The sequence below is a fragment of the Salmo salar genome, chromosome 21 (assembly GCF_965601325.2).
Source record: "Salmo salar chromosome 21, fSalSal1, whole genome shotgun sequence".
In the NCBI taxonomy this organism is placed as follows: domain Eukaryota; kingdom Metazoa; phylum Chordata; class Actinopteri; order Salmoniformes; family Salmonidae; genus Salmo; species Salmo salar.
In genome coordinates this window covers 23,677,837-23,700,246 of record NC_138311.1, presented here as the reverse complement: position 1 = coordinate 23,700,246, position 22,410 = coordinate 23,677,837, and the positions used below count along the sequence as shown (strand labels likewise).

At 44.3% G+C, this 22,410-nt stretch overlaps 2 protein-coding genes across 16 annotated transcripts in view; one reads left to right on the top strand and one right to left on the bottom strand.

The window, feature by feature from the left end:
* LOC106581943 (peripheral plasma membrane protein CASK) overlaps positions 1-22,410 on the bottom strand; it is a 212,771-nt gene that overhangs the window by 80,037 nt on the left and 110,324 nt on the right. The gene's annotated exons all lie outside the window — the stretch shown is intronic.
* Positions 4,297-13,566, top strand: LOC106581946 (putative G-protein coupled receptor 82). The gene is made up of 3 exons (XM_014164496.3): positions 4,297-4,575; positions 9,392-9,737; positions 9,883-13,566. Exons 1-3 carry the CDS (start codon positions 4,487-4,489, stop codon positions 10,594-10,596), a joined length of 1,149 nt encoding a protein of 382 aa, XP_014019971.1. The 5' UTR covers positions 4,297-4,486; the 3' UTR covers positions 10,597-13,566.

The window sequence follows — 22,410 nt, the reverse complement described above, 5'->3', positions numbered from 1 at the left end:
GCAAACTCTGGAGGAGCGTGTCGTCAGACCACGGCCACAGAAACCCCAAGATTATTTTTTTGGGGGGGAACATGGAGTTGGCGGCTGAGCCGCAGGAAGAGCCAGAGACTGTCAGGGAGGCAATGGAGAAGTTGGGGGAGAGAGAGGTGAGAGAGTTGTTGTGCAAGTGTGTTCTGCTCAACATCCGACCAGAGGATCCGGTTAGCAGTCTGGTGCAACCTGGGCCGGATCCACGCTTCTGGCCTCCAGTGCGCCTCCTCAGTCCGGTACGTCCTGTGTCTCCTCCTCGCACTCGCCCTGAAGTGCGTGTTCCCAGTCCGGTACGTCCACAAACACAGGTGGTTGGATTAACAAGAAGTTCATCTTTAAACCGATATAACACTTGTATGTTTAATGAATTGTTATGAGTATTTCTGTTTTTGAATTTGGCGCTCTGCAATTTCACAGGATGTTAGCCAGGTGGGAAGCTAGCGTCCATATGCATTCAGTTATTTTTATCCTCCACTACACAATAAGCAAGCAAATAGTTAGCTAGCTATGTTACTTCAGCTGCATTGCAAGGCAAGCTTACACAATTGTACATTCAATTTGCAGCAAATGCTTTAGCTAGTTTGATTCTTTACATCCACTGTTTCACAAGATGACAGCCTGGTTTGCTGGTTTTCTCAGGAGTCCCTACAACATTAAACAACACGAAGGGCAGGAGCCTTCCTCTGCGCCAGTGCCCAGTCCAGGCACGGTGTCCAGTCCCGCTCCATGGCCGGCGCCTTCTTCTGCGCCGGTGCCCAGTCCAGGCACGGCGTCCAGTCCAGCTCCATGGCAGGAGCCTTCCTCTGCGCCGGTGTCCAGTCCAGCTCCATGGCAGGAGCCCTCCTCTGCACCGGTGTCCAGTCCAGGCACGGCGACCAGCCCAGCTCCAGGGCCAGAGCCTTCCTCTGCGCCGATGCCCAGTCTAGGCATGTCATTCAGCCCGGCGCCATGGTCGGGTCTGGGGGGGGGGGGGGGCTACGACCCGCCACTGACACTAGTCACCCCCCCAAACCCTCCCACTTGGTTTCAGGTTTTGCGGCCAGAGTCCGCACCTTTGGGGGGGGGGGAGCACACGTGACAGTAGCCCCTCCCCGACGCACGGCTCCAGCCGCAGGACGCAGACCAAAATGACGATCCCGGGGATCAGGGAAACCTGACAATCCAGCTGAGGCGCGGAAGCATGGCGACCTAGAGCGTCAGAGAGAGAGCATACGTGACAGTACCCCCTCCCCGGCGCGTTTGGCTCCAGCCACAGGATGCCAACCACAGGGACGATCCTGGAGATCCGGAGCAGACCGGTCGCCAGAATCCTGACGAACAGGTAATCAAGGAGGTGATGGTGTGTGTCATAATGCGCAATTACACGTAACAATGGTGACAAGTGTGCGCCATGACGAGCAGACAGGTGACCTAGAGACCGGAGAGGGAGCACACGTGACAGTATGTGTGGGGTACAGAGATAAGGTAGTCATTCAAAAATCATGTTAAACACATTGCACACAGAGTGAGTCCATGCAATGTATTATGTCACTTGTTATAACAAAGGGGTTGAATACTTATTGACTCAAGGCTTTTCATTTTTAATTCATTTGACATTATGGAGTATTTTGTGCAGACCAGTGACAAAATAATCCTGCCATCAATAGTTTTTGAGCTATGATACTTTTGATGCTGATATTTCTGTGTGATCTTACAAATCTATGAAACGTGAGAATATATATATATATATATATTTTTTGGTTCATAAAAATACAGAGTTCCCCATGTGGAAGTTATCTACATGCAGTGTGATATTGTACTGGATGCATTGTTTACTGTACATCTGCTACCTTAATTCCTCGATATTACTAAATGAATGATAATTCCAAAGAAACCTATCCTGGGTGTTTTCACCAGATCTTAATAAGTGGAGAAATTTATTTTAACTCGTTTGTAGGCGTTTGTGGCGTCATGTCAGATAAAAATGTGATGTGAGAACTCATACAAGCATGAGCACGCACACACACACACGCACGCACTTTTTGCTCATCTACCTCCCTACTCTCTCCCCTCCCTCCAACTCCATCCTCCTCCTCTCCTCTCTCTCAAATCCTCCTCCTCCCTTCCTCTCTCTCCTCTTCCAGACAGTGTTGGCTACACCCTGACCCCTTCGACACACAAGTTAAACCCTGGCTCTACCTGGTCCTGTCACTCCTGGGTTTCCTAGCCAACGGCCTGACCCTGCGTGAATTCAGAAGTTCGGGGAGGACCCCTACCGTCATCCTGACCCTCAACATGGTGACCTCTGACCTCTTGCTGTGCACCAGCTTCCTGTTCCGGGTGGTATACTACCGGAGGGGTCACATCTGGTCTGGAGAGGACAAGGCGTGTCAGGCCGCCATGCTAACATGATGCTGCTTCTCTGGACCAGTGTGACGCGCTACGCCACCGTGGTATGGATGCCTACAACAACAAGTCTTCAAACCTAAATTGATTGATTTTGAATGAGGTTATTTTAATTGACCTCTTGTTTTAAAATACATTTTTTTAATTTATAAATTACTCAACCACTCAATTTTGCCCTCAAATTTTTCCCTGGTTATAGGTGCGGCCTCGCCCCGCCCTCCTTACTCCCCTCACCAGGCCCAGATGATGCTGGGTACTCTGCCTCGTCACGTGGGTAACTGTGGCAACGGTGGTGAGTGCCAGTGTGGTACTTCAGATCGAAAGAGGAGGAGACAGCTGCTTTGACATGTTGGAGAATCACCACAGAGAAGAGTTCAACAACCAACACTGGCTGGGGGTGGTGCTGTTTTTCATGATTCTCACCTTTATTCTGGTCAGCTATGGGGAACTAGTGTTGCATCTACAGAGTGTCAGGGGGGCCAGGAACAAACACACCGGTGATGGTGGGGGTGAGTTTCGGGGGGGAAGAGGGGTGTGTTTAGGGGAGAGGGAGGGCAGGGGGGAGAACATACAGGGTGTAGACTTGGGGGTGCATTCAGGGGCAGGAGAGAGGCAGGGGGTGAAGAGTGGTAGTCTGAGAGTACGAAGGAAGATCCTAGCTGTGGTTGTGGTGTTTGTGGCATGTTACCTGCCCTACCATGTCCAGCGTGCAGTGACCCTGCTCTCACCACATGGGGGAGACTGTGAGAAGTTCAGAACACAGTGGAAGGTGACAAACGCAACCATAACCATAGCAGCGCTGAGCTGCGTTGTACATCCCTTACTCCATCTGGCCCTGCGCCACCTATCCTGCTGCAGAAGACTACAATAAGAGATGCATGCATAGACACACACCACTGTGGGCAACTGTAAGAGGCTGTGGACCACAAATTCTCCCTCTGCATTCAGTACTGCTTCTCACCGATATAGCCCACAAACAGCTGATAATAGCGGTCACATCGCACAAACGTAACACTGATCTACCAATAAATACATTTTCAACACAACAATATGCTTTATTTTCTCTTCAGCTATATGAGTGTTTCTCAGCAGAAGTCAGTGGGTGAGCATTCAGCTTGTAAGGTGGTCAACCAATGCATGCACGCAAACAGACAAAGACCTGCACATTGACACACACGACCTGTTACATCATAGAATGAGAATACAATAAGTAGACACTGAACCAAAGTGCTGAATAGCGCAGTAGCAGTAGCAATACTTCTGGATTTTGGCAATTAGGCCCTTTATCTACTTCCCAGAGTCAGATGTACTTGTGGATATGTTTTATGTCTCTGTATCCAGTATGAAGGAAGATAGAGGTAGTTTCACGAGCCAATGCTAACTAGTGTTAGCGCAATTACTGGAAGTCTATGGGTATCTGCTAGCATGCTAGTAGATACCCATAGACTTCTAATCCTTGCGCTAACACTAGTATTGTCATTGGCCTTGTTTCACGGTGGAGCTCATTAGAATGAAACTCCACACGCTTTGCAATTGTTCATTTTTACAGACACTTATCACACCATAGTGCCATCAGACTTTTGATACCAATGTAGTGAAAGGGGGCCACAAAATTGTGAACCACTATAAAGAAATGGTATAGAAAAGTATTTTGCATTTTGAAAATATAAATTACGGCTTTTGAGATGATCTTGTTACAAAATACATTAGAAGTAATTAAAACATGTATTTCTAATACATGCAACAGAAGTACTGTCCATCTGGTCATAGCTCAATAACCCAACTGCTGGGTCAAAAATAACCCAAAATGTGTACTGTCCACTATTTACCCAGCACTGGGTTGCTTTTTAACCCAGCATTTTTTGGAGTGTAGTGGGTGCACATTGGTGGTGGATGAGGTGATTTTCCTCCACTTACAGAGCTTTGAGCATCTGGAAAGGCACTATATAAATGCAATAAATTATTATTATCAACACAGGATGCGTGAGAGAGAGAAAGCGACCCTGAGTGAGGTAGAGAAGTCGTAACAGGAAGAGAGGTGCACAGCCAGAGAGGTAGACAAAAGTGAAAGATGAATATAACAACAGATGATATACAACAAATGTCTTTCGTCAACGCATCTGTTCGCTGGCTCAATGTAACCAGCAACAATCCAGAAAGGTAAGATTTCTATATTCAACACATCTACAGTAGGTACCAGGCATAGCAGGCGCATGAGTGTCACGTTTGGGGAACTTCATTTTCACCATACACCTTTATAATAAAGCTTTCCATGCATCATCGCATTTTCAGACTTATGCAAGATCGCCTACTATTTGTAATATGATGAGTAAATTGGATAGTCATAATTTAGGCTAATAATAGGGGTCGGTATAATTTGTGGAACGTTCCAACAGGAATCTGTTGTAGAAACTTCGTAAATAACAAGGTTGCCAACAACAACGCATACAAAGTTGTATAGCGGCAGAATAAGATACCAGTTAGGGAGTGGGCTATATCATAAAATGTGTCACTCACCACGTTTATTCCGAAAAATGACGGTCTTCACTCTGTTAGCCTATTGACAAACATTAAGAATAAGCTACGTGGTGGGTTGATGCCTATTCGGCAGCTAGTTAGCTAGGTGAATTGATCAGGCAATTTTGTATGCGTTGTTTGTTGGCAACCTTGTACTTTACGTTTTTGGAACAGATTCCTGTTGGAACGGTGCACAAATTATACCCACCCTAATAATATAACTCAAACACTGTTCGCAAAAAAATACATTTCAATACATAGCTGAGCACGTGTAGAGTAGAGTAGGCCTAGGCTAGTATAGGCTATACCAGATATGTTTCTTCTTTCTTTGCACAGGAAAAATGTGGCATTTTAAAAACACATTTCATGAAATTCTACTACACTTTATATGACCGGAGACATTAGCAGACATTTTCTTTATACGACGAATGACTGGGTAGCCAACTCCGCTGACAATTACAAACATATCAATAAAACAAAACGTTGTCCATATAATAGGCCTACGAGAAGGGGAGACACAAATAGAATATGACGTCCATCTAAACTAGAGAAGGAAATTATTGGACAAAAACTTACTTAACTGGCACTAACCAATCAATGATAAAGAGTGAATATGCGCAGTGCGCACTCAACCGGGATATTACCGATGTTCTCCGCTGGTGCAATTGTCTTCTCTTTACAGCAATAACCATTTGATTTTCAAACTATGTTTTCCCGCAATTGTATTTTGAAATATTGTGATATTCCTGGCCGGCCTCTACTTTTCACTAACTTAACAATCATGTATTTGGTATTTGCTGCGCGTGCTGCCCAAATTGCGAGCGCTGCCTTCTGACTGTAACCAATTGTTTTTTTAATTTAAAAGAAGCTAATGATTCTCTGTGGCCAAATCATGCTTTTGTAGCCTATTTTAATAATTGTAATTATTTCTGTATAGACAGGAGTAGGCTAATTAGGCTATATCATTTTGGCAATTCAATTTAAAGTTTAGCTTGCCCTGCCTATGGTACCAAGGTGTCATGCACCTGAAACATGCTTTTCCTGCAACCTAGAGCCATAATCATTATGCCTAATTCTATGTAAATAAATATGTACATTTTTCTGCATATGTTATCTAAGCATACCTTTTAACCTGTTCATTTGTCATTTGAATGTAGGATGCACATTGGTTCTTTAAGAACTGTTATGCCTTAGGAGTTTAGTACAACTGGTATATAGTATCATAACCCAATAATTAAAGCAATTTTTGTATTTTCTAAAGTCTATCAACCTTGCCAGCAAAGATACTGTAGTTGAGGTTGGGAACCTGTTCAACAGCAGTAACAATCATCTGACAGAGCGCGACGTATGTTTGCTGTTGAACGCTGAAACCTGAACTAAAGACCTCGGTTTAAAAGCTGGCAGTGTTTTCATATACTTTTATTTTGAATCCTGAGGCTCTGTTGGGCTAAATTGCTGTGAGCGCTACTATCTGTCCCGGGATCCTACCAGATTCTGTATAGGGGGAGAGACGCGGAAGCCCAGCTAGCCTAGCTGGCTCGGCGTCTCAAATGGAGGCCGCTATTGAACGTTCCCAACGTTGCAGGAGCTGCGTTTACTTTGCTTTGTTCCGAGACAATGTGGACCGCGTTGACTTTTAATGTAGCAACTGCTTGCGGAGGACTACAGGAGTGAAGTACCTACTCTTAGCAAGCAAGTAGCAAACCTACACAAGCTACTGGGGAACCCACGCCCACCTACTTTTTATTTTTCTTCCACCCCAGTAGCTGGATGCCGCTTTGGTCTGGTGGAAGTTTCACCACCGTGTCGACTGGCCGGTGCTAGGCAGGGTTCCATCCCCGAAGGGGTCTCCCCCTTCCCTGGAGAACGGAGCTGATCTCGACCCAACCAATCAGCCATGAAGGTACGTCACTCGCCGTGGAAGTCGAAGAAGGCGTCCTCTGGCAAAGGGGGTCTCCGTGGAGATGTTGAGCCCGGAACTGACACAGACCAGAAACAGCTTTGCCGCCCTGGGTCCAGAGGTTCCGGCGCCTTCGTCTGTGGTGGCTTCCCAATCAAGATCGGATCCGGAGGTACCTGTGTCTTCATCCTCGGCTCTGTCTCCCTCTCCGGTAGCTTCTTCCTCGGGTTCAGATCCTCGGAGCTCGGCTGCCTGAGAGACTGGCCCATTCAACATCACCAGCTGTCATCATAGGCAGCTCTATGGTGAGAAACATCTCGGTCCCCAAGGCAAAAACCCTGTGCTACCCAGGAGCACGAGTACAGGACATAACAAGGCTGCTTCCGACTGTTCTACCACAGATGCCGGGAGCTGACACTGTCGTAGTCCATGTGGGGTCAAACGACATCAGGAGGGCTAGCTCGGAACATTTAAAAATGGATTTTAAAGAACTGATTTTAGCATTAAAAGACTCCCAAAAAACGGCCCATAATTTCAGGTCCGGTACCATTGTTGGGCCGCGGGTGTGAAAGATTCAGCAGACTACTGGCATTACACATTTGGCTAAAAGACCACAGTAGCTCTGCTGGAGTCACTTTTATTGATAACTTTGACAACTTCTGAAAACAGAAGATACTCTACAGGAATGACGGAGTCCATCCAAATCGTCTTGGTTCCTGGACTCTGTCCACGCATTTCAAGGCTGCGTTGAAACAATGACTGGTAAATGATCCAAGACCAGCTCAGTTAATCCCTACCATTGTGACAATGAGTCATCATAATGCTGCATCAAATGTACATGATCTTAGGGGCATTGGCAAACACAATGTAAGTCATTTCATTTATGTACCCCTAATTGCACCGAATACATCTGTTTATCCTCCAGCTATTGTAAGCAGTAATCATGAGCCTATAAACCAGAGCTACACTGTTAGCACTGAGGCGGTGTGCAATAGTAGGAAGACCACTTTATGCAGCTCACCCTGCACTATCAGCTCCAATGTAAATAACATGTGTAAGTCTACCTCTGATAAGCTTCCCAGTAAAGCATTAAAAACAATCAAGCAACCCAGAAAGGTGCTAAAAAATAGCCCATATTAACATATGTAGCCTAAGAAACAAGGTCCATGAAGTCAACTTGCTTGTAACATATTCATATTCTGACTATCTCTGAAACTCACTTTGATAATACCTTTGATACAGTGGTAGCAATACATGGTTATAACATCTACCGAAAAGACAGAAATGCCAACGGAGGCGGTGTTGCGGTCTATATTCAGAACCACATTCCTGTAAAGCTTAGAGACGATCTAATGTTAAATACTGTTGAAGTAATATGGCTACAGGTTCATCTGCCTCACCTAAAGCCCATTCTTCTGGGAAGCCGCTATAGACCACCAAGTGCTAACAGTCAGTATCTGGATAATGTGTGTGAAATGCTTGATAATGTATGTGATATCAACAGAGAAGTATATTTTCTGGGTGATTTAAATATTGACTGGCTATCATCAAGCTGCCCACTCAGGAAAACACTTCAAACTGTAACCAGTGCCTGCAACCTGGATCAGGTTGTCAGTCAACCTACCAGGGTAGTTACAAACAGCACAGGAATTAAATCAGAAACATGTATTGATCACATTTTTACTAACACTGCAGATATTTGCTTTAAAGCAGTATCCAAATCCATAGGATGTAGTGATCACAATATAATAGCCATATCTTGGAAAACCAAAGTTCCAAAGGCTGGGCCTAATGTAGTGTATAAGAGGTCATACCTGAAGTTTTGTAGTGATTCATATGTTGATGATGTAAAGAATATTTGCTGGTCTGTGGTGTGTAATGAGGAGCAACCAGACGCTGCACTTGACGCATTTATGAAACTACTTATTCCAGTTACTTGTGCTCTTTGCTTGGTCCAGTCAGTGTGCCTCCTCTGCAAAATACAGCTGACAGATCTTTTTATGAACAATTATTAAAAAATGAAGTTTAGTAATTAATTTAACACCTGAACATTTTAAAAACAGGACACATCTGAGGGGACATTTGTGCGTGCCTAAGGTAGGCAATTAAATTATGCAATGTGTGTTTGTTTTGTTTGTGTGGTTGTTTGTTAATAACAAGATTAAGTTCCCCATGTGGAAGTTATCTAGTCTGATATTGCATTGTATGCACTGACTTGCCTAGTTAAATAAAGGTTACTGTATATCTGCTTCCTTTATTCCTTGATATTATTAAATTAATGTTAATTCCAAAGAAACCTATCCTGGGTGTTTTCACCAGATCTTCATAATAACTAGAGAAATTAATTGGAACTCTAACTGGCTTTCGTTTGTATGTTTTTGTGGCTTCATGTCGTAGAAAATGTGATGTAAGAACCCATAAGCACACACACAAAGTTATCATTACTGTTTATGCCCCCATCTCACGTCGCTCATTCCCTTCTCTCTCCTCTCCCTCTCCCTCCAACTCCTTCTCTCCTCTCTCCCAAATCCTCCTCCCTTCCTCTCTCTCCTCTTCCAGACAGTGTTGGCTACACCCTGACCCCTTCGACACACAAGTTAAACCCTGGCTCTACCTGGTCCTGTCACTCCTGGGTTTCCTAGCCAACGGCCTGACCCTGCGTGAATTCAGGAGTTTGGGGAGGACCCCTACCGTCATCCTGACCCTCAACATGGTGACCTCTGACCTCTTGCTGTGCACCAGCTTCCTGTTCCGGGTGGTATACTACCGGAGGGGTCACATCTGGTCTGGAGAGGACAAGGCGTGTCAAGCCGCCATGCTAACCGGGATAACAGTCTTCTACGTCAACCTCTACTGTAACATGATGCTGCTTCTCTGGACCAGTGTGACGCGCTACGCCACCGTGGTATGGATGCCTACAACAACAAGTCTTCAAACCTAAATTGATTGATTTTGAATGAGGTTGTTTTTCATTTTTAAAATACATTTTTTAATAATACGTTTCTCAATTAACCACTCGATTTTGCTCTCAAATCTTTCCCTGGTTGTAGGTGCGGCCTTGCCCTGCTCTCCTCGTGCCCTTCACTAGGCCCAGAGGATGCTGGGTACTCTGCCTCGTCACCTGGGTAACTGTGGTAACGGTGGTGAGTGCCAGTATGGTACTTCAGTTTGGACGAGGAAAAGGAAGAGGAGACCGCTGCTTTGACGTGTTGGAGAATCACCACAGAGAAGTGTTAAACAACCAACACTGCCTGGGGGTGGCCCTGTTTTTTGTGATTCTCACCTTTATTCTGGTCAGCTATGGGGGATTAGTGTTGCATCTGCAGAAGGTCAGGGGGTCCAAGAACACAAACACCAGGGGGGTGAGTACGGGGATGACCGCAGGGGATAGGAGGGTGAGTTGTCGGGTGGAAGAGGGGTGTGGGGTGAGTTTAGGGGAGAGGGAGGGCAGGGGGGAGAACATACAGGGTGTAGACTTGGAGGTGCATTCAGGGGCAGGAGAGAGGCAGGGGGTGAAGAGTGGTAGTCTGAGAGTACGAAGGAAGATCCTAGCTGTGGTTGTGGTGTTTGTGGCATGTTTCCTGCCCTACCATGTCCAGCGTGCAGTGACCCTGCTCTCACCACATGGGGGAGACTGTGAGAAGTTCAGAACACAGTGGAAGGTGACAAACGCAACCATAACCATAGCAGCTCTGAGCTGCATTGTACATCCCTTACTCCATCTGGCCTTGCGCCACTTGACCTGCTGCAGAAGACTACAGTAAAAGATACAGACCGAACCCACCCACCCACCCACTCACTCACTGCTGTGGGCAACTGTAAGAGGCCTAGCTGGTTGAGAGAATGCCAAGAGTGTGCAAAGCTGTCATCAAGGCATAGGGTGGCTACTTTGAAAAATCAAAAATATATTTGGATTTGTTTAACACTTTTTTGGTTACTACATAATTCTATATGTGTTATTTCATAGTTTTGATGTCTTCAGTATTGTTCTACAATGTAGAAAATAGTAAAAATAAAGGAAAACCCTGGAATGAGTAGGTGTGTCCAAACTTTTGACTGGTGCTGTATATATACACAGTGCATTCGGAAAGTATTCAGACCCCTTGACTTATTTTATTACGTTACAGCCTTATTCAAAAATGTATGAAATAAAATGTTTTCCCTCATCAATCTACACTCAATACCCCACAATGACAAAGCAAAAACAGATTTTTTTTGCTAATTTATATAAAATAAAATGAATACCTTATTTACATTCAGACCCTTTGCCATGAGACTCAAAATTGAGCTCAGATGCATCCTGTTTCCATTGATCATCCTTGAGATGTTTCTACAACTTCATTGGAGTCCACCTGTGTTAAAATCAATTGATTGGACATGATTTGGAAAGGCACATACTTGTCTCTATAAGGTCCCACAGTTGACAGTGCATGTCAGAGCAAAAACCAAGCCATGAAGTTGAAGGAATTGTCCATAGAGCTCCGAGACAGGATTGTGTTGAGACACAGATCAGCGGAAGGGTACTTATTTTTTATTTTTTTATTTCACCTTTATTTAACCAGGTAGGCTAGTTGAGAACAAGTTCTCATTTACAACTGCGACCTGGCCAAGATAAAGCAAAGCAGTGCGACAGAAACAACAACACAGAGTTACATGGAATAAACGAGCGTACAGTCAATAACACAATAGGGGGAAAAAGAAAGTCTATATACAGTGTGTGCAAATGGCATGAGGAGGTAAGGCAATAAATAGGCCATAGTAGCAAAGTAATTACAATTCAGCAGATTAACACTGGAGTGATAGATGAGCAGATGATGATGAGCAGATGATGGTGTGTAAGTAGTGATACTGGTGTGCAAAAGAGCAGCAAAGTAAATAAAAACAATATGGGGATGAGGTAGGTAGATTGGGTGGGCTATATACAGATGGACTATGTACAGCGATCGGTTAGCTGCTCAGATAGCTGATGTTTAAAGTTAGTGAGGGAAATGTAAATCTCCAGCTTCAGTGATTTTTGCAATTCGTTCCAGTCACTGGCAGCAGAGGACTGGAAGGAAAGGCAGCCAAAGGAGGTGTTGGCTTTGGGGATGACCAGTGAGATATACCTGCTGGAGCGCGTGCTATGGGTGGGTGTTGTTATCATGACCAGTGAGCTGAGATAAGGCGGAGCTTTACCTAGCATAGACTTGTACATGACCTGGAGCCAGTGAGTCTGGCGACGAAAATGTAGCGACGGCCAGCCGACTAGAGCATACAGGTCACAGTGGTGGGTGGTATAAGGCGCTTTGGTAACAAAACGGATGGCACCGTGATAGACTGCATCCAGTTTGCTAAGTAGAGTATTGGAAGCTATTTTGTAGATGACATCGCCGAAGTCGAGGATCGGTAGGTTAGTCAGTTTTACTAGGGTAAGTTTGGCGGCGTGAGTGAAGGGGGCTTTGTTGCGAAATAGAAAGCCGATTCTAGATTTGATTTTGGATTAGAGATGTTTGATATGAGTCTGGAGAGTTTACAGTCTAGCCACTTAAAAATTATTCAGCATTGAAGGTCACCAAGAACACCGTGACCTCCATCATCTTTAAATGGAAGAAGTTTGGAACCACCAAGACTCTTCCTAGAACTGGCCACCCGGCCAAACTGAGCAATCGTGGGAGAATGGCCTTGGCAGGGAGGTGACAAGAACCCAATGGTCACTCTGACAGAGCTCCAGAGTTCCTCTGTGGAGATGGGAGAACCTTTCAGAAGGACAACCCATCTCTGCAGCACTCCACCAATCAGGCCTTTATGGTAGAGTGGCCAGACAGAAGCCATTCCTCATTAAAAGGCACATGACAGCCTGCTTGGAGTTAACAGTATTTTCTACAAGATTCTCTGATCTGATGAAACCAAGATTGAACTCTTTGGCCTGAATGCCAAACGTCACGCCTGGAGGAAACCTGGCACCATCCCTATGGTGAAGCATGGTGGTGGCAGCATCATGATGTGGGGATGTTTTTCAGCGGCAGGGACTGGGAGAATAGTCAGGATCGAGGGAAAGATGAACGGGGCAAAGTACAGAAAGATCCTTGATGAAAAACTGCTCTAGAGCACTCAGGACCTCAGACTGGGATGAAGGTTCACCTTCCAACAGGACCATGACCCTAAGCACACAGCCAAGACAACGAAGGAGTGGCTTTGGGACAAGTCTCTGAATGTCCTTGAGTGGCCCAGCCAGAGCCCGGACTTGAAACTGATTGAACATCTCTTGAGAGACCTGAAAATAGCTGTGCAGCGATGCTCCCCATCCAACCTGACAGAGCTTGAGAGGCTCTGCGGAGAAGAATGGGTGAAACTCCCCAAATACAGGTGTGCCAAGCTTGTAGTGTCATACCCAACTCAAGGCTGTAACCGCTGCCACAGGTGTTTCAACAAAGTACTGAGTAAAGGGTCGTAATACTTCGTAATTTTTTTTGCAGACATTTATAGAAACCTGTTTTTGCTTTGCCAGTATGGGATATTGTGTGATGGAGGGAAAAAACTATTTAATCCCTTTTAGAATAAGGCTGTCACGTAACAAAATGTGGAAAAAGTCAAGGGGTCTGAATACTTTCTAAACTCACTAGATGTAATTATTACTATTTAAAGATGTTTGCCTGTTCTGTGTGTTATTTTGCCATTAATACGTGTCACACATCATTTTGCAAACATTGTAAAAAATTATAATAATTGAGCTAATAAAGCCGCATACAAGCATGGTCCGTTATAGTGCAATTCATGTTTTGTTTAGTGTTGTGTTGTGGCTTTGCTGGCATGCATCTAAAGAAATTGGGGAAGTCTGCCCAATCAAGATTTACATGCTAAAACCACCACCACAAGCAACTATCCTGCACCATTCCCAGAAAGTTGTATGATGTTTGTATGCAAAATAACCATAGGACAACCACACTCTCATCAAGCTCTAAGAAACATATGGTTCTCAGAACGTTATGTGCTGGCTGGGAGTACTGCCTCTGACCGATATATAGCACAAGCACAGCTGATAATAGCTGTCACATCACAAAAACATATTAGAATGTAACACTAATCTTTTAACAATAAATACATTTTCAACACAACAACAACATGCATTATTTGGCTATATTTTCTCTTCAGCTACATGAGTGTTTCTCAGCAGACGTCAGTGGATGAGCCCTCGGCCTGTAACTCGGTTCCCTGTGGTCTTCCTCTCACCACCTCTCACCCAGACAACTGAAAATAACTCCCACAAATCACGCATGCAAACAGCGTCAGACACACTCAGTCACAAACTCAAACACACCAACTCGCACTCTACACTTTCTCACACACTTCCCCTCCTCAACTGTACACCATAGAATCACAGTCAATATCACAAACGCAAAAGCGACAAACAGGAAAATAGATGCTACACATACACCTTCCTCATTTCATACCAACATATCATACAACTACAGTGCCTTCAGAAAGTACTCACACCACTTGACATTTTTCCACATTTTGTAATGTCACAGCCTCAATTTTAAATGGACTAAATTGAGATTGTGTGTCACTGGCCTACACACAATACCCCATGCATGGACTCACTCTGTGTGCAATAATAGTGGTTAACATGATTTTTGAATGACTACCTCATCTCTGTACCCGACACAATTATACAATTAAGGCCCCTTAGTCAAGCAGTGAATTTCAAACACAGATGCAACCACAAAGACCAGGGAGATTTCCCAATACCTCGCAAAGAATGGCACCTGTGGGTAGATTATTAAAATAAAGAAAGCAGATATTGAATATGGTGAAGTTATTAATTACACTTTACAGGCGTAGTTCCTAACTCAGTTGCCAGAGAGGAAGGAAATCACTCAGGGATTTCACCATCAGGCCAATGGTGACTTTAAAACAGTTACAGAGTTTAATGGCTGTGATAGGAGAAAATTGAGGATGGATCAACAACAGTGTATTTACTCCACAATACTAACCTAAATGACAGAAGAAAGCCTGTACAGTATAAAAATATTCCAAAACATGCGTCCTGTTTGCAATAAAGCACTAAAGTAAAACTGCAAAAAAATTGGCAAATAAATGAACTATGTCATGATTACAAAGCATTATGTTTGGGGCAAATCCAACATATCATGGAGTACAGCTTCATATTTTCAAGCATGGTGGTGGCTGCACCATGTTATGGGTATGCTTGTAATCGTTACGGAGTGGGGTGTTTTTCAGGATAAAAAAAGAAACAGAACAGAGCTAAGCACAGGCATAATCCTAGAGGAAAACTTGTTTCAGTCTGCTTTCCACGTGACACTGGGAGATGAATTTACCTTTCAGCAGGAAAATAATCTAAAACACAAGGCCAAATATACACGAGTTGCTTACCAAGACGATACTGAATGTGATTGTGTCAGCTGAGTGGCCTAGTTACAGTTTTGACTTAAATCGGCTTGAAAATCTATGGCGAGACCTGAAAATGGTTGTCTAAAAATGATGAACAATCAACTTGATATAGCTTAAAGAACTTTAAAAAGAATAATGGGCAAATATTGTACAATCCAGGTGTGCAAAGCTCTTAGAGACTTACTCAAAAACACTCACAGCTGTAATCACCGCCAAAGGTGCTTCTACAAAGTATTGACTCAGGGGTGTGAATACTATAAATTTGCTAAAATTTCTAAAAACATGTTTTCACTTTGTCAGTATGGGGTATTGTGTGTAGATGGGGGAGAGAAAACAAAATGTATTTATATTTTGAATTCAGGCTGTAACACAACAAAATGTGAAATACAGTGCATTTGGAAAGTATTCAGACCCCTTCCCTTTTCTACATTTGTTACGTTACAGCTTTATTCTAAAATGGATAAAAAAAATGTAAAAAATCCCTCATCAATCTATACAGTGATGAATTACGCTTCACCATCTGGCAGTCCGATGGACAAATCTGGGTTTGGCGGATGCCAGAAAAACGCTACCTGCCCGAATGAATAGTGCCAACTGTAAACTTTGGTGGAGGAGGAACAATTGTCTGGGGCTGTTTTTCATGGTTTGAGCTAGGCCCCTTAATTCCAGGGAAGGGAAATCTTAACGCTACAGCATAAAATTACATTCTAGACCATTCTGTGCTTCCAACTTGGTGGCAACAATTTGGGGAAGGCCCTTTCCTGTTTCAGCATGACGATGCCCCGTGCACAAAGCGAGGTCTGTACAGAAAAGGTTTGTCGAAATCGTTTGGAAGAACTTGACTGGCCTACACAGAGCCCTGACCTAAACCCCATCGAACACCTTTGGGATGAATTGGAACGCCGACTGCGAACCAGGCATAATCGCCCAACGTCTGTGCCTGACCTCATTAATGCTTATGGCTGAATGGAAGAAAGTCCCCGCAGCAATCTATTATCTTAATGATACAAGAAGTGGCACTGTGTTTATAGTCATATTGGTTATCTTTTCTATCTCTGGTGCAACATTCGTATATAATACTTCCAGTCTCTGTTAGTCTCACAGATCGATGGCGAACACATCCCAACCCTTCCCATCTGTGTCTAACACCTCCTACCTCTTTTCCACCTCCATTTCCCCCTCCTCCCGCTTCACACTTCGTTCTCCCCTCCCAAGCTTTGTCCTCCCCTCCCTCTACGCGCTCCTCTTCCTCACAGGTCTCCTGGGCAATGCTCTCTCTCACTGGGTGTTCCTGAGGTGTATCCTGACCCAGACTTCAACCCACTCTACCTGTCCCACCTAGGCCTGTCCAACTTACTCATCTCCCTCACCACCCCCTTCCTGGCCACCTACTGCTCACAGGTACATCCATCTTTTACTGACATTTGGATTGATTCATATTTTTCTCATCTCATCAAAAGGGGATTGGTCATATATGTGACAAGATACGAAAATAATAATCTTAAAATGTATTTAAAGAAAAAAAGAGCCAAAAGATCCCTCGTCAATTCCTTCCCAGAGTCTGGTCTGCCTAGTCCTCCCCGGGGTCACACTTGTCCAGAATATCAATATCTACGTCAGCGTCTTAATCCTGACCTGGGTGCTGCTCACCCGCTTCACCACCCTCATCTAGCACACCCATGCCAACCGCCCCAGCACCTGCCCCAGCCCCAGCACCTGCGCCGACCCTGCTTCCCCACGCCTTCTTCACCAGACTGAGGAGAGTGGGCTTCACCAAGGCCGTGTGCGCCGGGTGGTGGTGCTGGCCAGAGTACCCGTTGCAGTTTACTATTTAGTGAGAGAGACAGAGGTGGGGGGAGGGGGCGAGGATGGAGGGAGAGGAGGAGGGGAGGGGAATATGTTACAGTGTGGCGGTGGAGGTGCGGGGCAGCCTGTCGATAGGGACGATTGTAGCGGCCATCGTGATCTTCTTTGTGTGTTTCCTGTTGGAGCTGACTTTGTACGTGGCCAAGCATATGGAGGTTGCGGCGGTGCACCATCGTCAATGACTCCCAGAGGCTGCTGGGAAAAGTGTTCCGGAACATTGTAGTGATCCAGGTGGGAGTTCTGCTTTCTGTCTGTTTTGGTTTTCATTTTTACGAATGAAGTAGACTTCAATTCATGTAGTTGTTCAGTTTATAACTTGTTTTATCCAGGGTTTTTACCTCTCATCTAAACCCTTTTCTCCTTCCTCCTCTCAGTTGGTTCTGATAGTGTGCCTGCTGCCTCATCACAAGTTCATCTTTATCTCTATGGTCCAGCACCAGCACAAAGTTGACCCAGCCACCACCACCACCACCACCACCAGGGGGCCCTGCCACCCCCTCTCTGCCATCATCTTTTATCCTTTAAATGAAAGGTGCACTATGCAGCATTTTCAATAGACTATTTGATAACTATAGGCAATATGTCAATTTTTTTTCGGTTCAAGAGCACTTCCAGAAGAAAATCATGTTTTGTGGAGTTAAGTTATCATCAGTCATTGGTATACATGAAGGAAAGTTTGAAGCCGTCAAACATCGTAACAGTATGTTGATTTTTGTTTCAGGTCAAGAACTTCCTGCTTTGTCTCGCTGCGCTGCGGAGTTCCACCGACTCGTAAATGTATTTCCTGTTGGACAAGACCCGCCCACAGAAGCCCAGCAAACAATCATCAGGCAGGCCTACCATGCAGGCCACAACCAGAGTCAATCCTGATTGTGTGAGGTTGGAGGTGACTGTGTCATAAGGGTCAGGGGCCATGGAAAGAGTCACCCAGGGGGAACTGGAGTCTGGGCAGTGCTCTGTAAAGGCTTCTTACATTGACCACCTTCATCACTTCAGGAGAAGTGAGTCCAATGTATTCATCATGTGCTGCTGTTTTTTCTTTCCTACTTTATTCAAAGAGCACCTTGTATATTTATGAGGGAGAATAAATGTGTAACTGATACTGTAAGGCCCAACGCAGGAGATGAGAAGCAGGTACAGGGAGTGAACCGTTTAATACAGACGGACATGCAGCGGAACAGGGACAGCGTCTGGACATGAACACGACAAACAATGCCACTACAGGGAACAACACAGAGGAGCAGACGTATATGCAGGGGCAATCGACAAAGTGAGGGAGTCCATATGAGTCTAATGAGTGCAGCTGCGCGTACTGATGGTAACAGGTGCGTATGATGACGGGTAGGCTGGCGCCCTCGAGCGCCAGGGAGGGGGAGCAGGAGCAGGCGTGACTTATACATTATGTGGTGTGCTTGTGTAATACATATGTATAAATGTATATTATAAATCTTATAGGTGTAAAGTGGTGTGTGTTTAATCCTGCAGGATGTGTGTGTGTGTATTGTTCTGTGAAGTGTGGGTCTTGCAAATGGCTGTCCCCCGGGAGGACTAGACAAGGGCAGACAGGCGAGAGAATCTGCCACACTCCACTGTATGTACGCACACACACACACACACACACACACACACACACACACACACACACACACACACACACACACACACACACACACACACACACACACACACACACACACAGAGAGATCGAGAGAGAGGATGAGAGGAAGGGAGGAAGAAAGCATCACTGGTATTGCCCAGAGGCAGCAATTATTGCTAACCTACACTAGCTTCAACAGGAGACTTCTACCTTCAATCTTTAACCTTTTCTCTTTATGCAGAGTGCAAACTGTTTGTATTTCCTTGTCTGAATATAATAGTCAAAGTGCTACCTTTCAAACAACAATAATCATGTCTCTGAGTTTATGCTTAAAAGAGTGACTACCACATTTACATTTAATATTTTATTCATTCAGCAGACACTTCTACTGTATATCCAGAGCTACTTACAATATGTGTACGGTTGCACGCGTGAGTGTGTATGCACACAAGCATGTGATTTTTTTTTAAATAGAAAAGTGTCCTTCAGTCAAGCATATGCACTTTCACACATATTAAGCTCAATTAAGGTAACCAACACAGCATTTTAATCAAAGGCATTTATTTTGGCTCCACTTTAAACCTGATTTATCCTGGCTGTTTATAGCAGATTAGTGCTGTAATTCACAATATCTCTACCATGGCTCACACTCATTAACTATGCCAGTGGTCCGGGGGATGGAGGGAGGGGGAGAGGGAGAGAGAGAGAGAAAGAAAATGTGTGTGTGCACTAGGGCTGGGCGGTATACCGTATTTTACTATATACCGGTATTGATGCATGGACAGGTTTGGGTTTTTACTTTACCTTCTATAACAGTGTTTGGTTTGTTAAAGAAGATACGCCGTGTGTAACGTCCATTTTTATAGTTTACTCTGCTACTTGAGTCATCTCTCGCCACTCTCTCTCTCTCTCCATTCCGCTTTCCACACAGACCTAGTCCCACCCCTGTCACTCAAGGAGCGTATTTGTTGTTGCTTGACCACGTGATACTTTCGTTCAGTCTGCATGGTCAATGCAGCACATGTAATAATGTTGATGACAACGATGTTGTTTCCACTTTAAATCCACAAGCATTCTATAATTACAATATTAGTTTGTTTCTTACATCTGCAAACAGCTAGTTTGTATTTTCTTAGCAAGTTAAGCTAAATCGTGGTAGCCACTAATGCTAATCGCTAGTTAGCTGGCTAGCTAAGGTAACCAACACAGCATTGTGTAGCTAGCTAGCTAACTAGCTAATAAAAGTACTGAGTCAGAGCAAACGTAGCTAGCTAATCAAATCAAAGTTTATTAGTCACGTGCGCCGAATACGACAGGTGTAGACCTTACAGTGAAATGCTTACTTACAAGCCCTTAACCAATAGTGCAAAAAAGGTATTAGGTGAACAATAGGTAGATAAAGAAATAAAACAACAGTAAAAAGACAGGCTATATACAGTAGTGAGGCTATAAAAGTAGCGAGGCTACATAAGGACACCGGTTAGTCAGGCTGATTGAGGTAGTATGTACATGTGGGTATGGTTAAAGTGACTGCATATATGATGAACAGAGAGTAGCGTAAAAGAGGGGTTGGCGGGTGGTGGGTGGCGGGACACAATGCAGATAGTCCAGGTAGCCAATGTGCAGGAGCACCCCTAGGAAACACTGAACATCACTTTGGTTCTTACCCTGTCACAATAACTCGTCCATGGCATTTTCATTCATTGTCATGTCAAACAACACTCTATTCAAAGTGCCCACTATTAACTAGAGAATTAGAATAAACATTATATTGCCATGATTCCAAAAGTTCACCCAAGTGTTTTGATCTAAATCGCAATTGCCACATTTGGTTAAAAATAAGTCCTAGTATTTTTGCCCATATCATGGCAGTGTGGAAATTATCTCAAATGAGTGCAGGAAATGCAGAAACTGATGGAAATGCAGGAAATGATTTTAGGTTGAAGTTGAATTGAACAGTATAAACCAATCAGAATGGAGAAAGACCCATTGAAATAATTTATAATATATGTGATACCACCCTAGGGTCACACACTACTCATAAAGCAAATGTACAACTTTAATTAATCAAAAACATAAAATACCGTCAAATACTGTCAAAAATGTGAAAAATAACATGATATGATATGTTGGCCATATCGCCCAGCCCTAGTGTGCAACACTACAGTGACTGTTGCCCATTTTCAGAGCTGGATTGTCTATATCCAAACGCCAGGAACCTTGGTTCCCATTACATGATAGTTATCAGTAGACACACCCCATTCCACTCAGTCATAAACAACATGAATCATACTATTAAGAAGAAGCTTCTGTGGCCACTAACACACATAGACCTGAGAGGGTCAATCTCACTGTACCAGCTAATGTATACAGTAGGAAAAGGAAAAGCCTATTAAGATCACTCTGCTAGTGCTGCCGCTTTTGTCCCTCCCTCGTTCTCTTTCGTCCCTCCCTCATTCTCTTTCGTCCCTCCCTCATTCTCTTTCGTCCCTCCCTCATTCTCTTTCGTCCCTCCCTCATTCTCTTTCGTCCCTCCCTCATTCTCTTTCGTCCCTCCCTCATTCTCTTTCGTCCCTCCCTCATTCTCTTTCGTCCCTCCCTCATTCTCTTTCGTCCCTCCCTCATTCTCTTTCGTCCCTCCCTCATTCTCTTTCGTCCCTCCCTCATTCTCTTTCGTCCCTCCCTCATTCGCTTTCGTCCCTCCCTCATTCTCTTTCGTCCCGCCCTCATTCTCTTTCGTCCCTCCCTCGTTCTCTTTCGTCCCTCCATCCCTCTCACGGTCTCTTTCTTCTCTCCATTCATATGGAGAATGTGACATTTCCTCCATATTGAGCTATCAGCCGTTACAGATAAGACCCATCTCTCTTCAATTCACTGTCTGGTTGTTTATCAGAGTGTAGACAGGACAAACACACAGGCTGCCATTAGTCCCACTGGCCCCTCTTACAGCCTAGTGAACAGAAAGAACATGACTTTCGGAAGCAGCAAACATTCACTTCTCTCTGTTGCTACAGTTTGAAGTAGAGTTCAGTTTTGTTATGTATTTCATGCCCAGCTCTTGCAAATAATTGTGTGTGTGGTGCTTGTGTGTGAGAATGAGAGCATGTGGTTGCTTGTGTGAGTGTGTGTGTATCAACAGAGCTCTTTTGCCTACCACTGTATTGCTGATCCAGTAATTACCTGTATAGTCTATGCCTCAGTGGCACACTGCCCACAGTGCTGACACCACACATAGCGAGGTGAAGGCTTTGTTATGTGTGTGCGTGTGTTTGGTCTTTGTTAGGAGATAACACCACACACACAAAGAACACAAACCAGAGACAAAATACAGCTTCGACAATAAACTATTCAGTTCAGTGGACATAGCGAGTATGCAGTATTTGAAGGGAAATATACAGTGCTTGCCATGGAACAATGCATATGGCTTGTTTCTGCATTACTCTACAACAAATAGAGCTTGCCAGCTTGTAGTCCTAAAACCCGGAAATGAGTTACTTCTGGTTTGTTCAGCCATCCCGATGAAAATGATTGTGGAAAGTATAGAGTTTTGGGATAAACGCTGAAAATCAGGTCTGAGGTTAACACAGGCTTAGGAGACCTAATACGTTTTGTTCTATGAGATAATATCAGTTAATTAACATGAGCCTTTTTGTGCTTTTTTTTAATTACATAAATGCTTCACAATTACGTTAGCTGGTGAAGATTATCTCGTAGAACAAAACAT

Coding starts and splice junctions, on each gene's coding strand:
- LOC106581946 (XM_014164496.3), top strand. CDS start 4,487: ATGAATATAACAACAGATGATATACAACAAATGTCTTTCGTCAACGCA. Junction 4,576..9,391: donor ACCAGCAACAATCCAGAAAG/GTAAGATTTCTA, acceptor CTCCTCTTCCAG/ACAGTGTTGGCTACACCCTG. Junction 9,738..9,882: donor TGACGCGCTACGCCACCGTG/GTATGGATGCCT, acceptor CCCTGGTTGTAG/GTGCGGCCTTGCCCTGCTCT.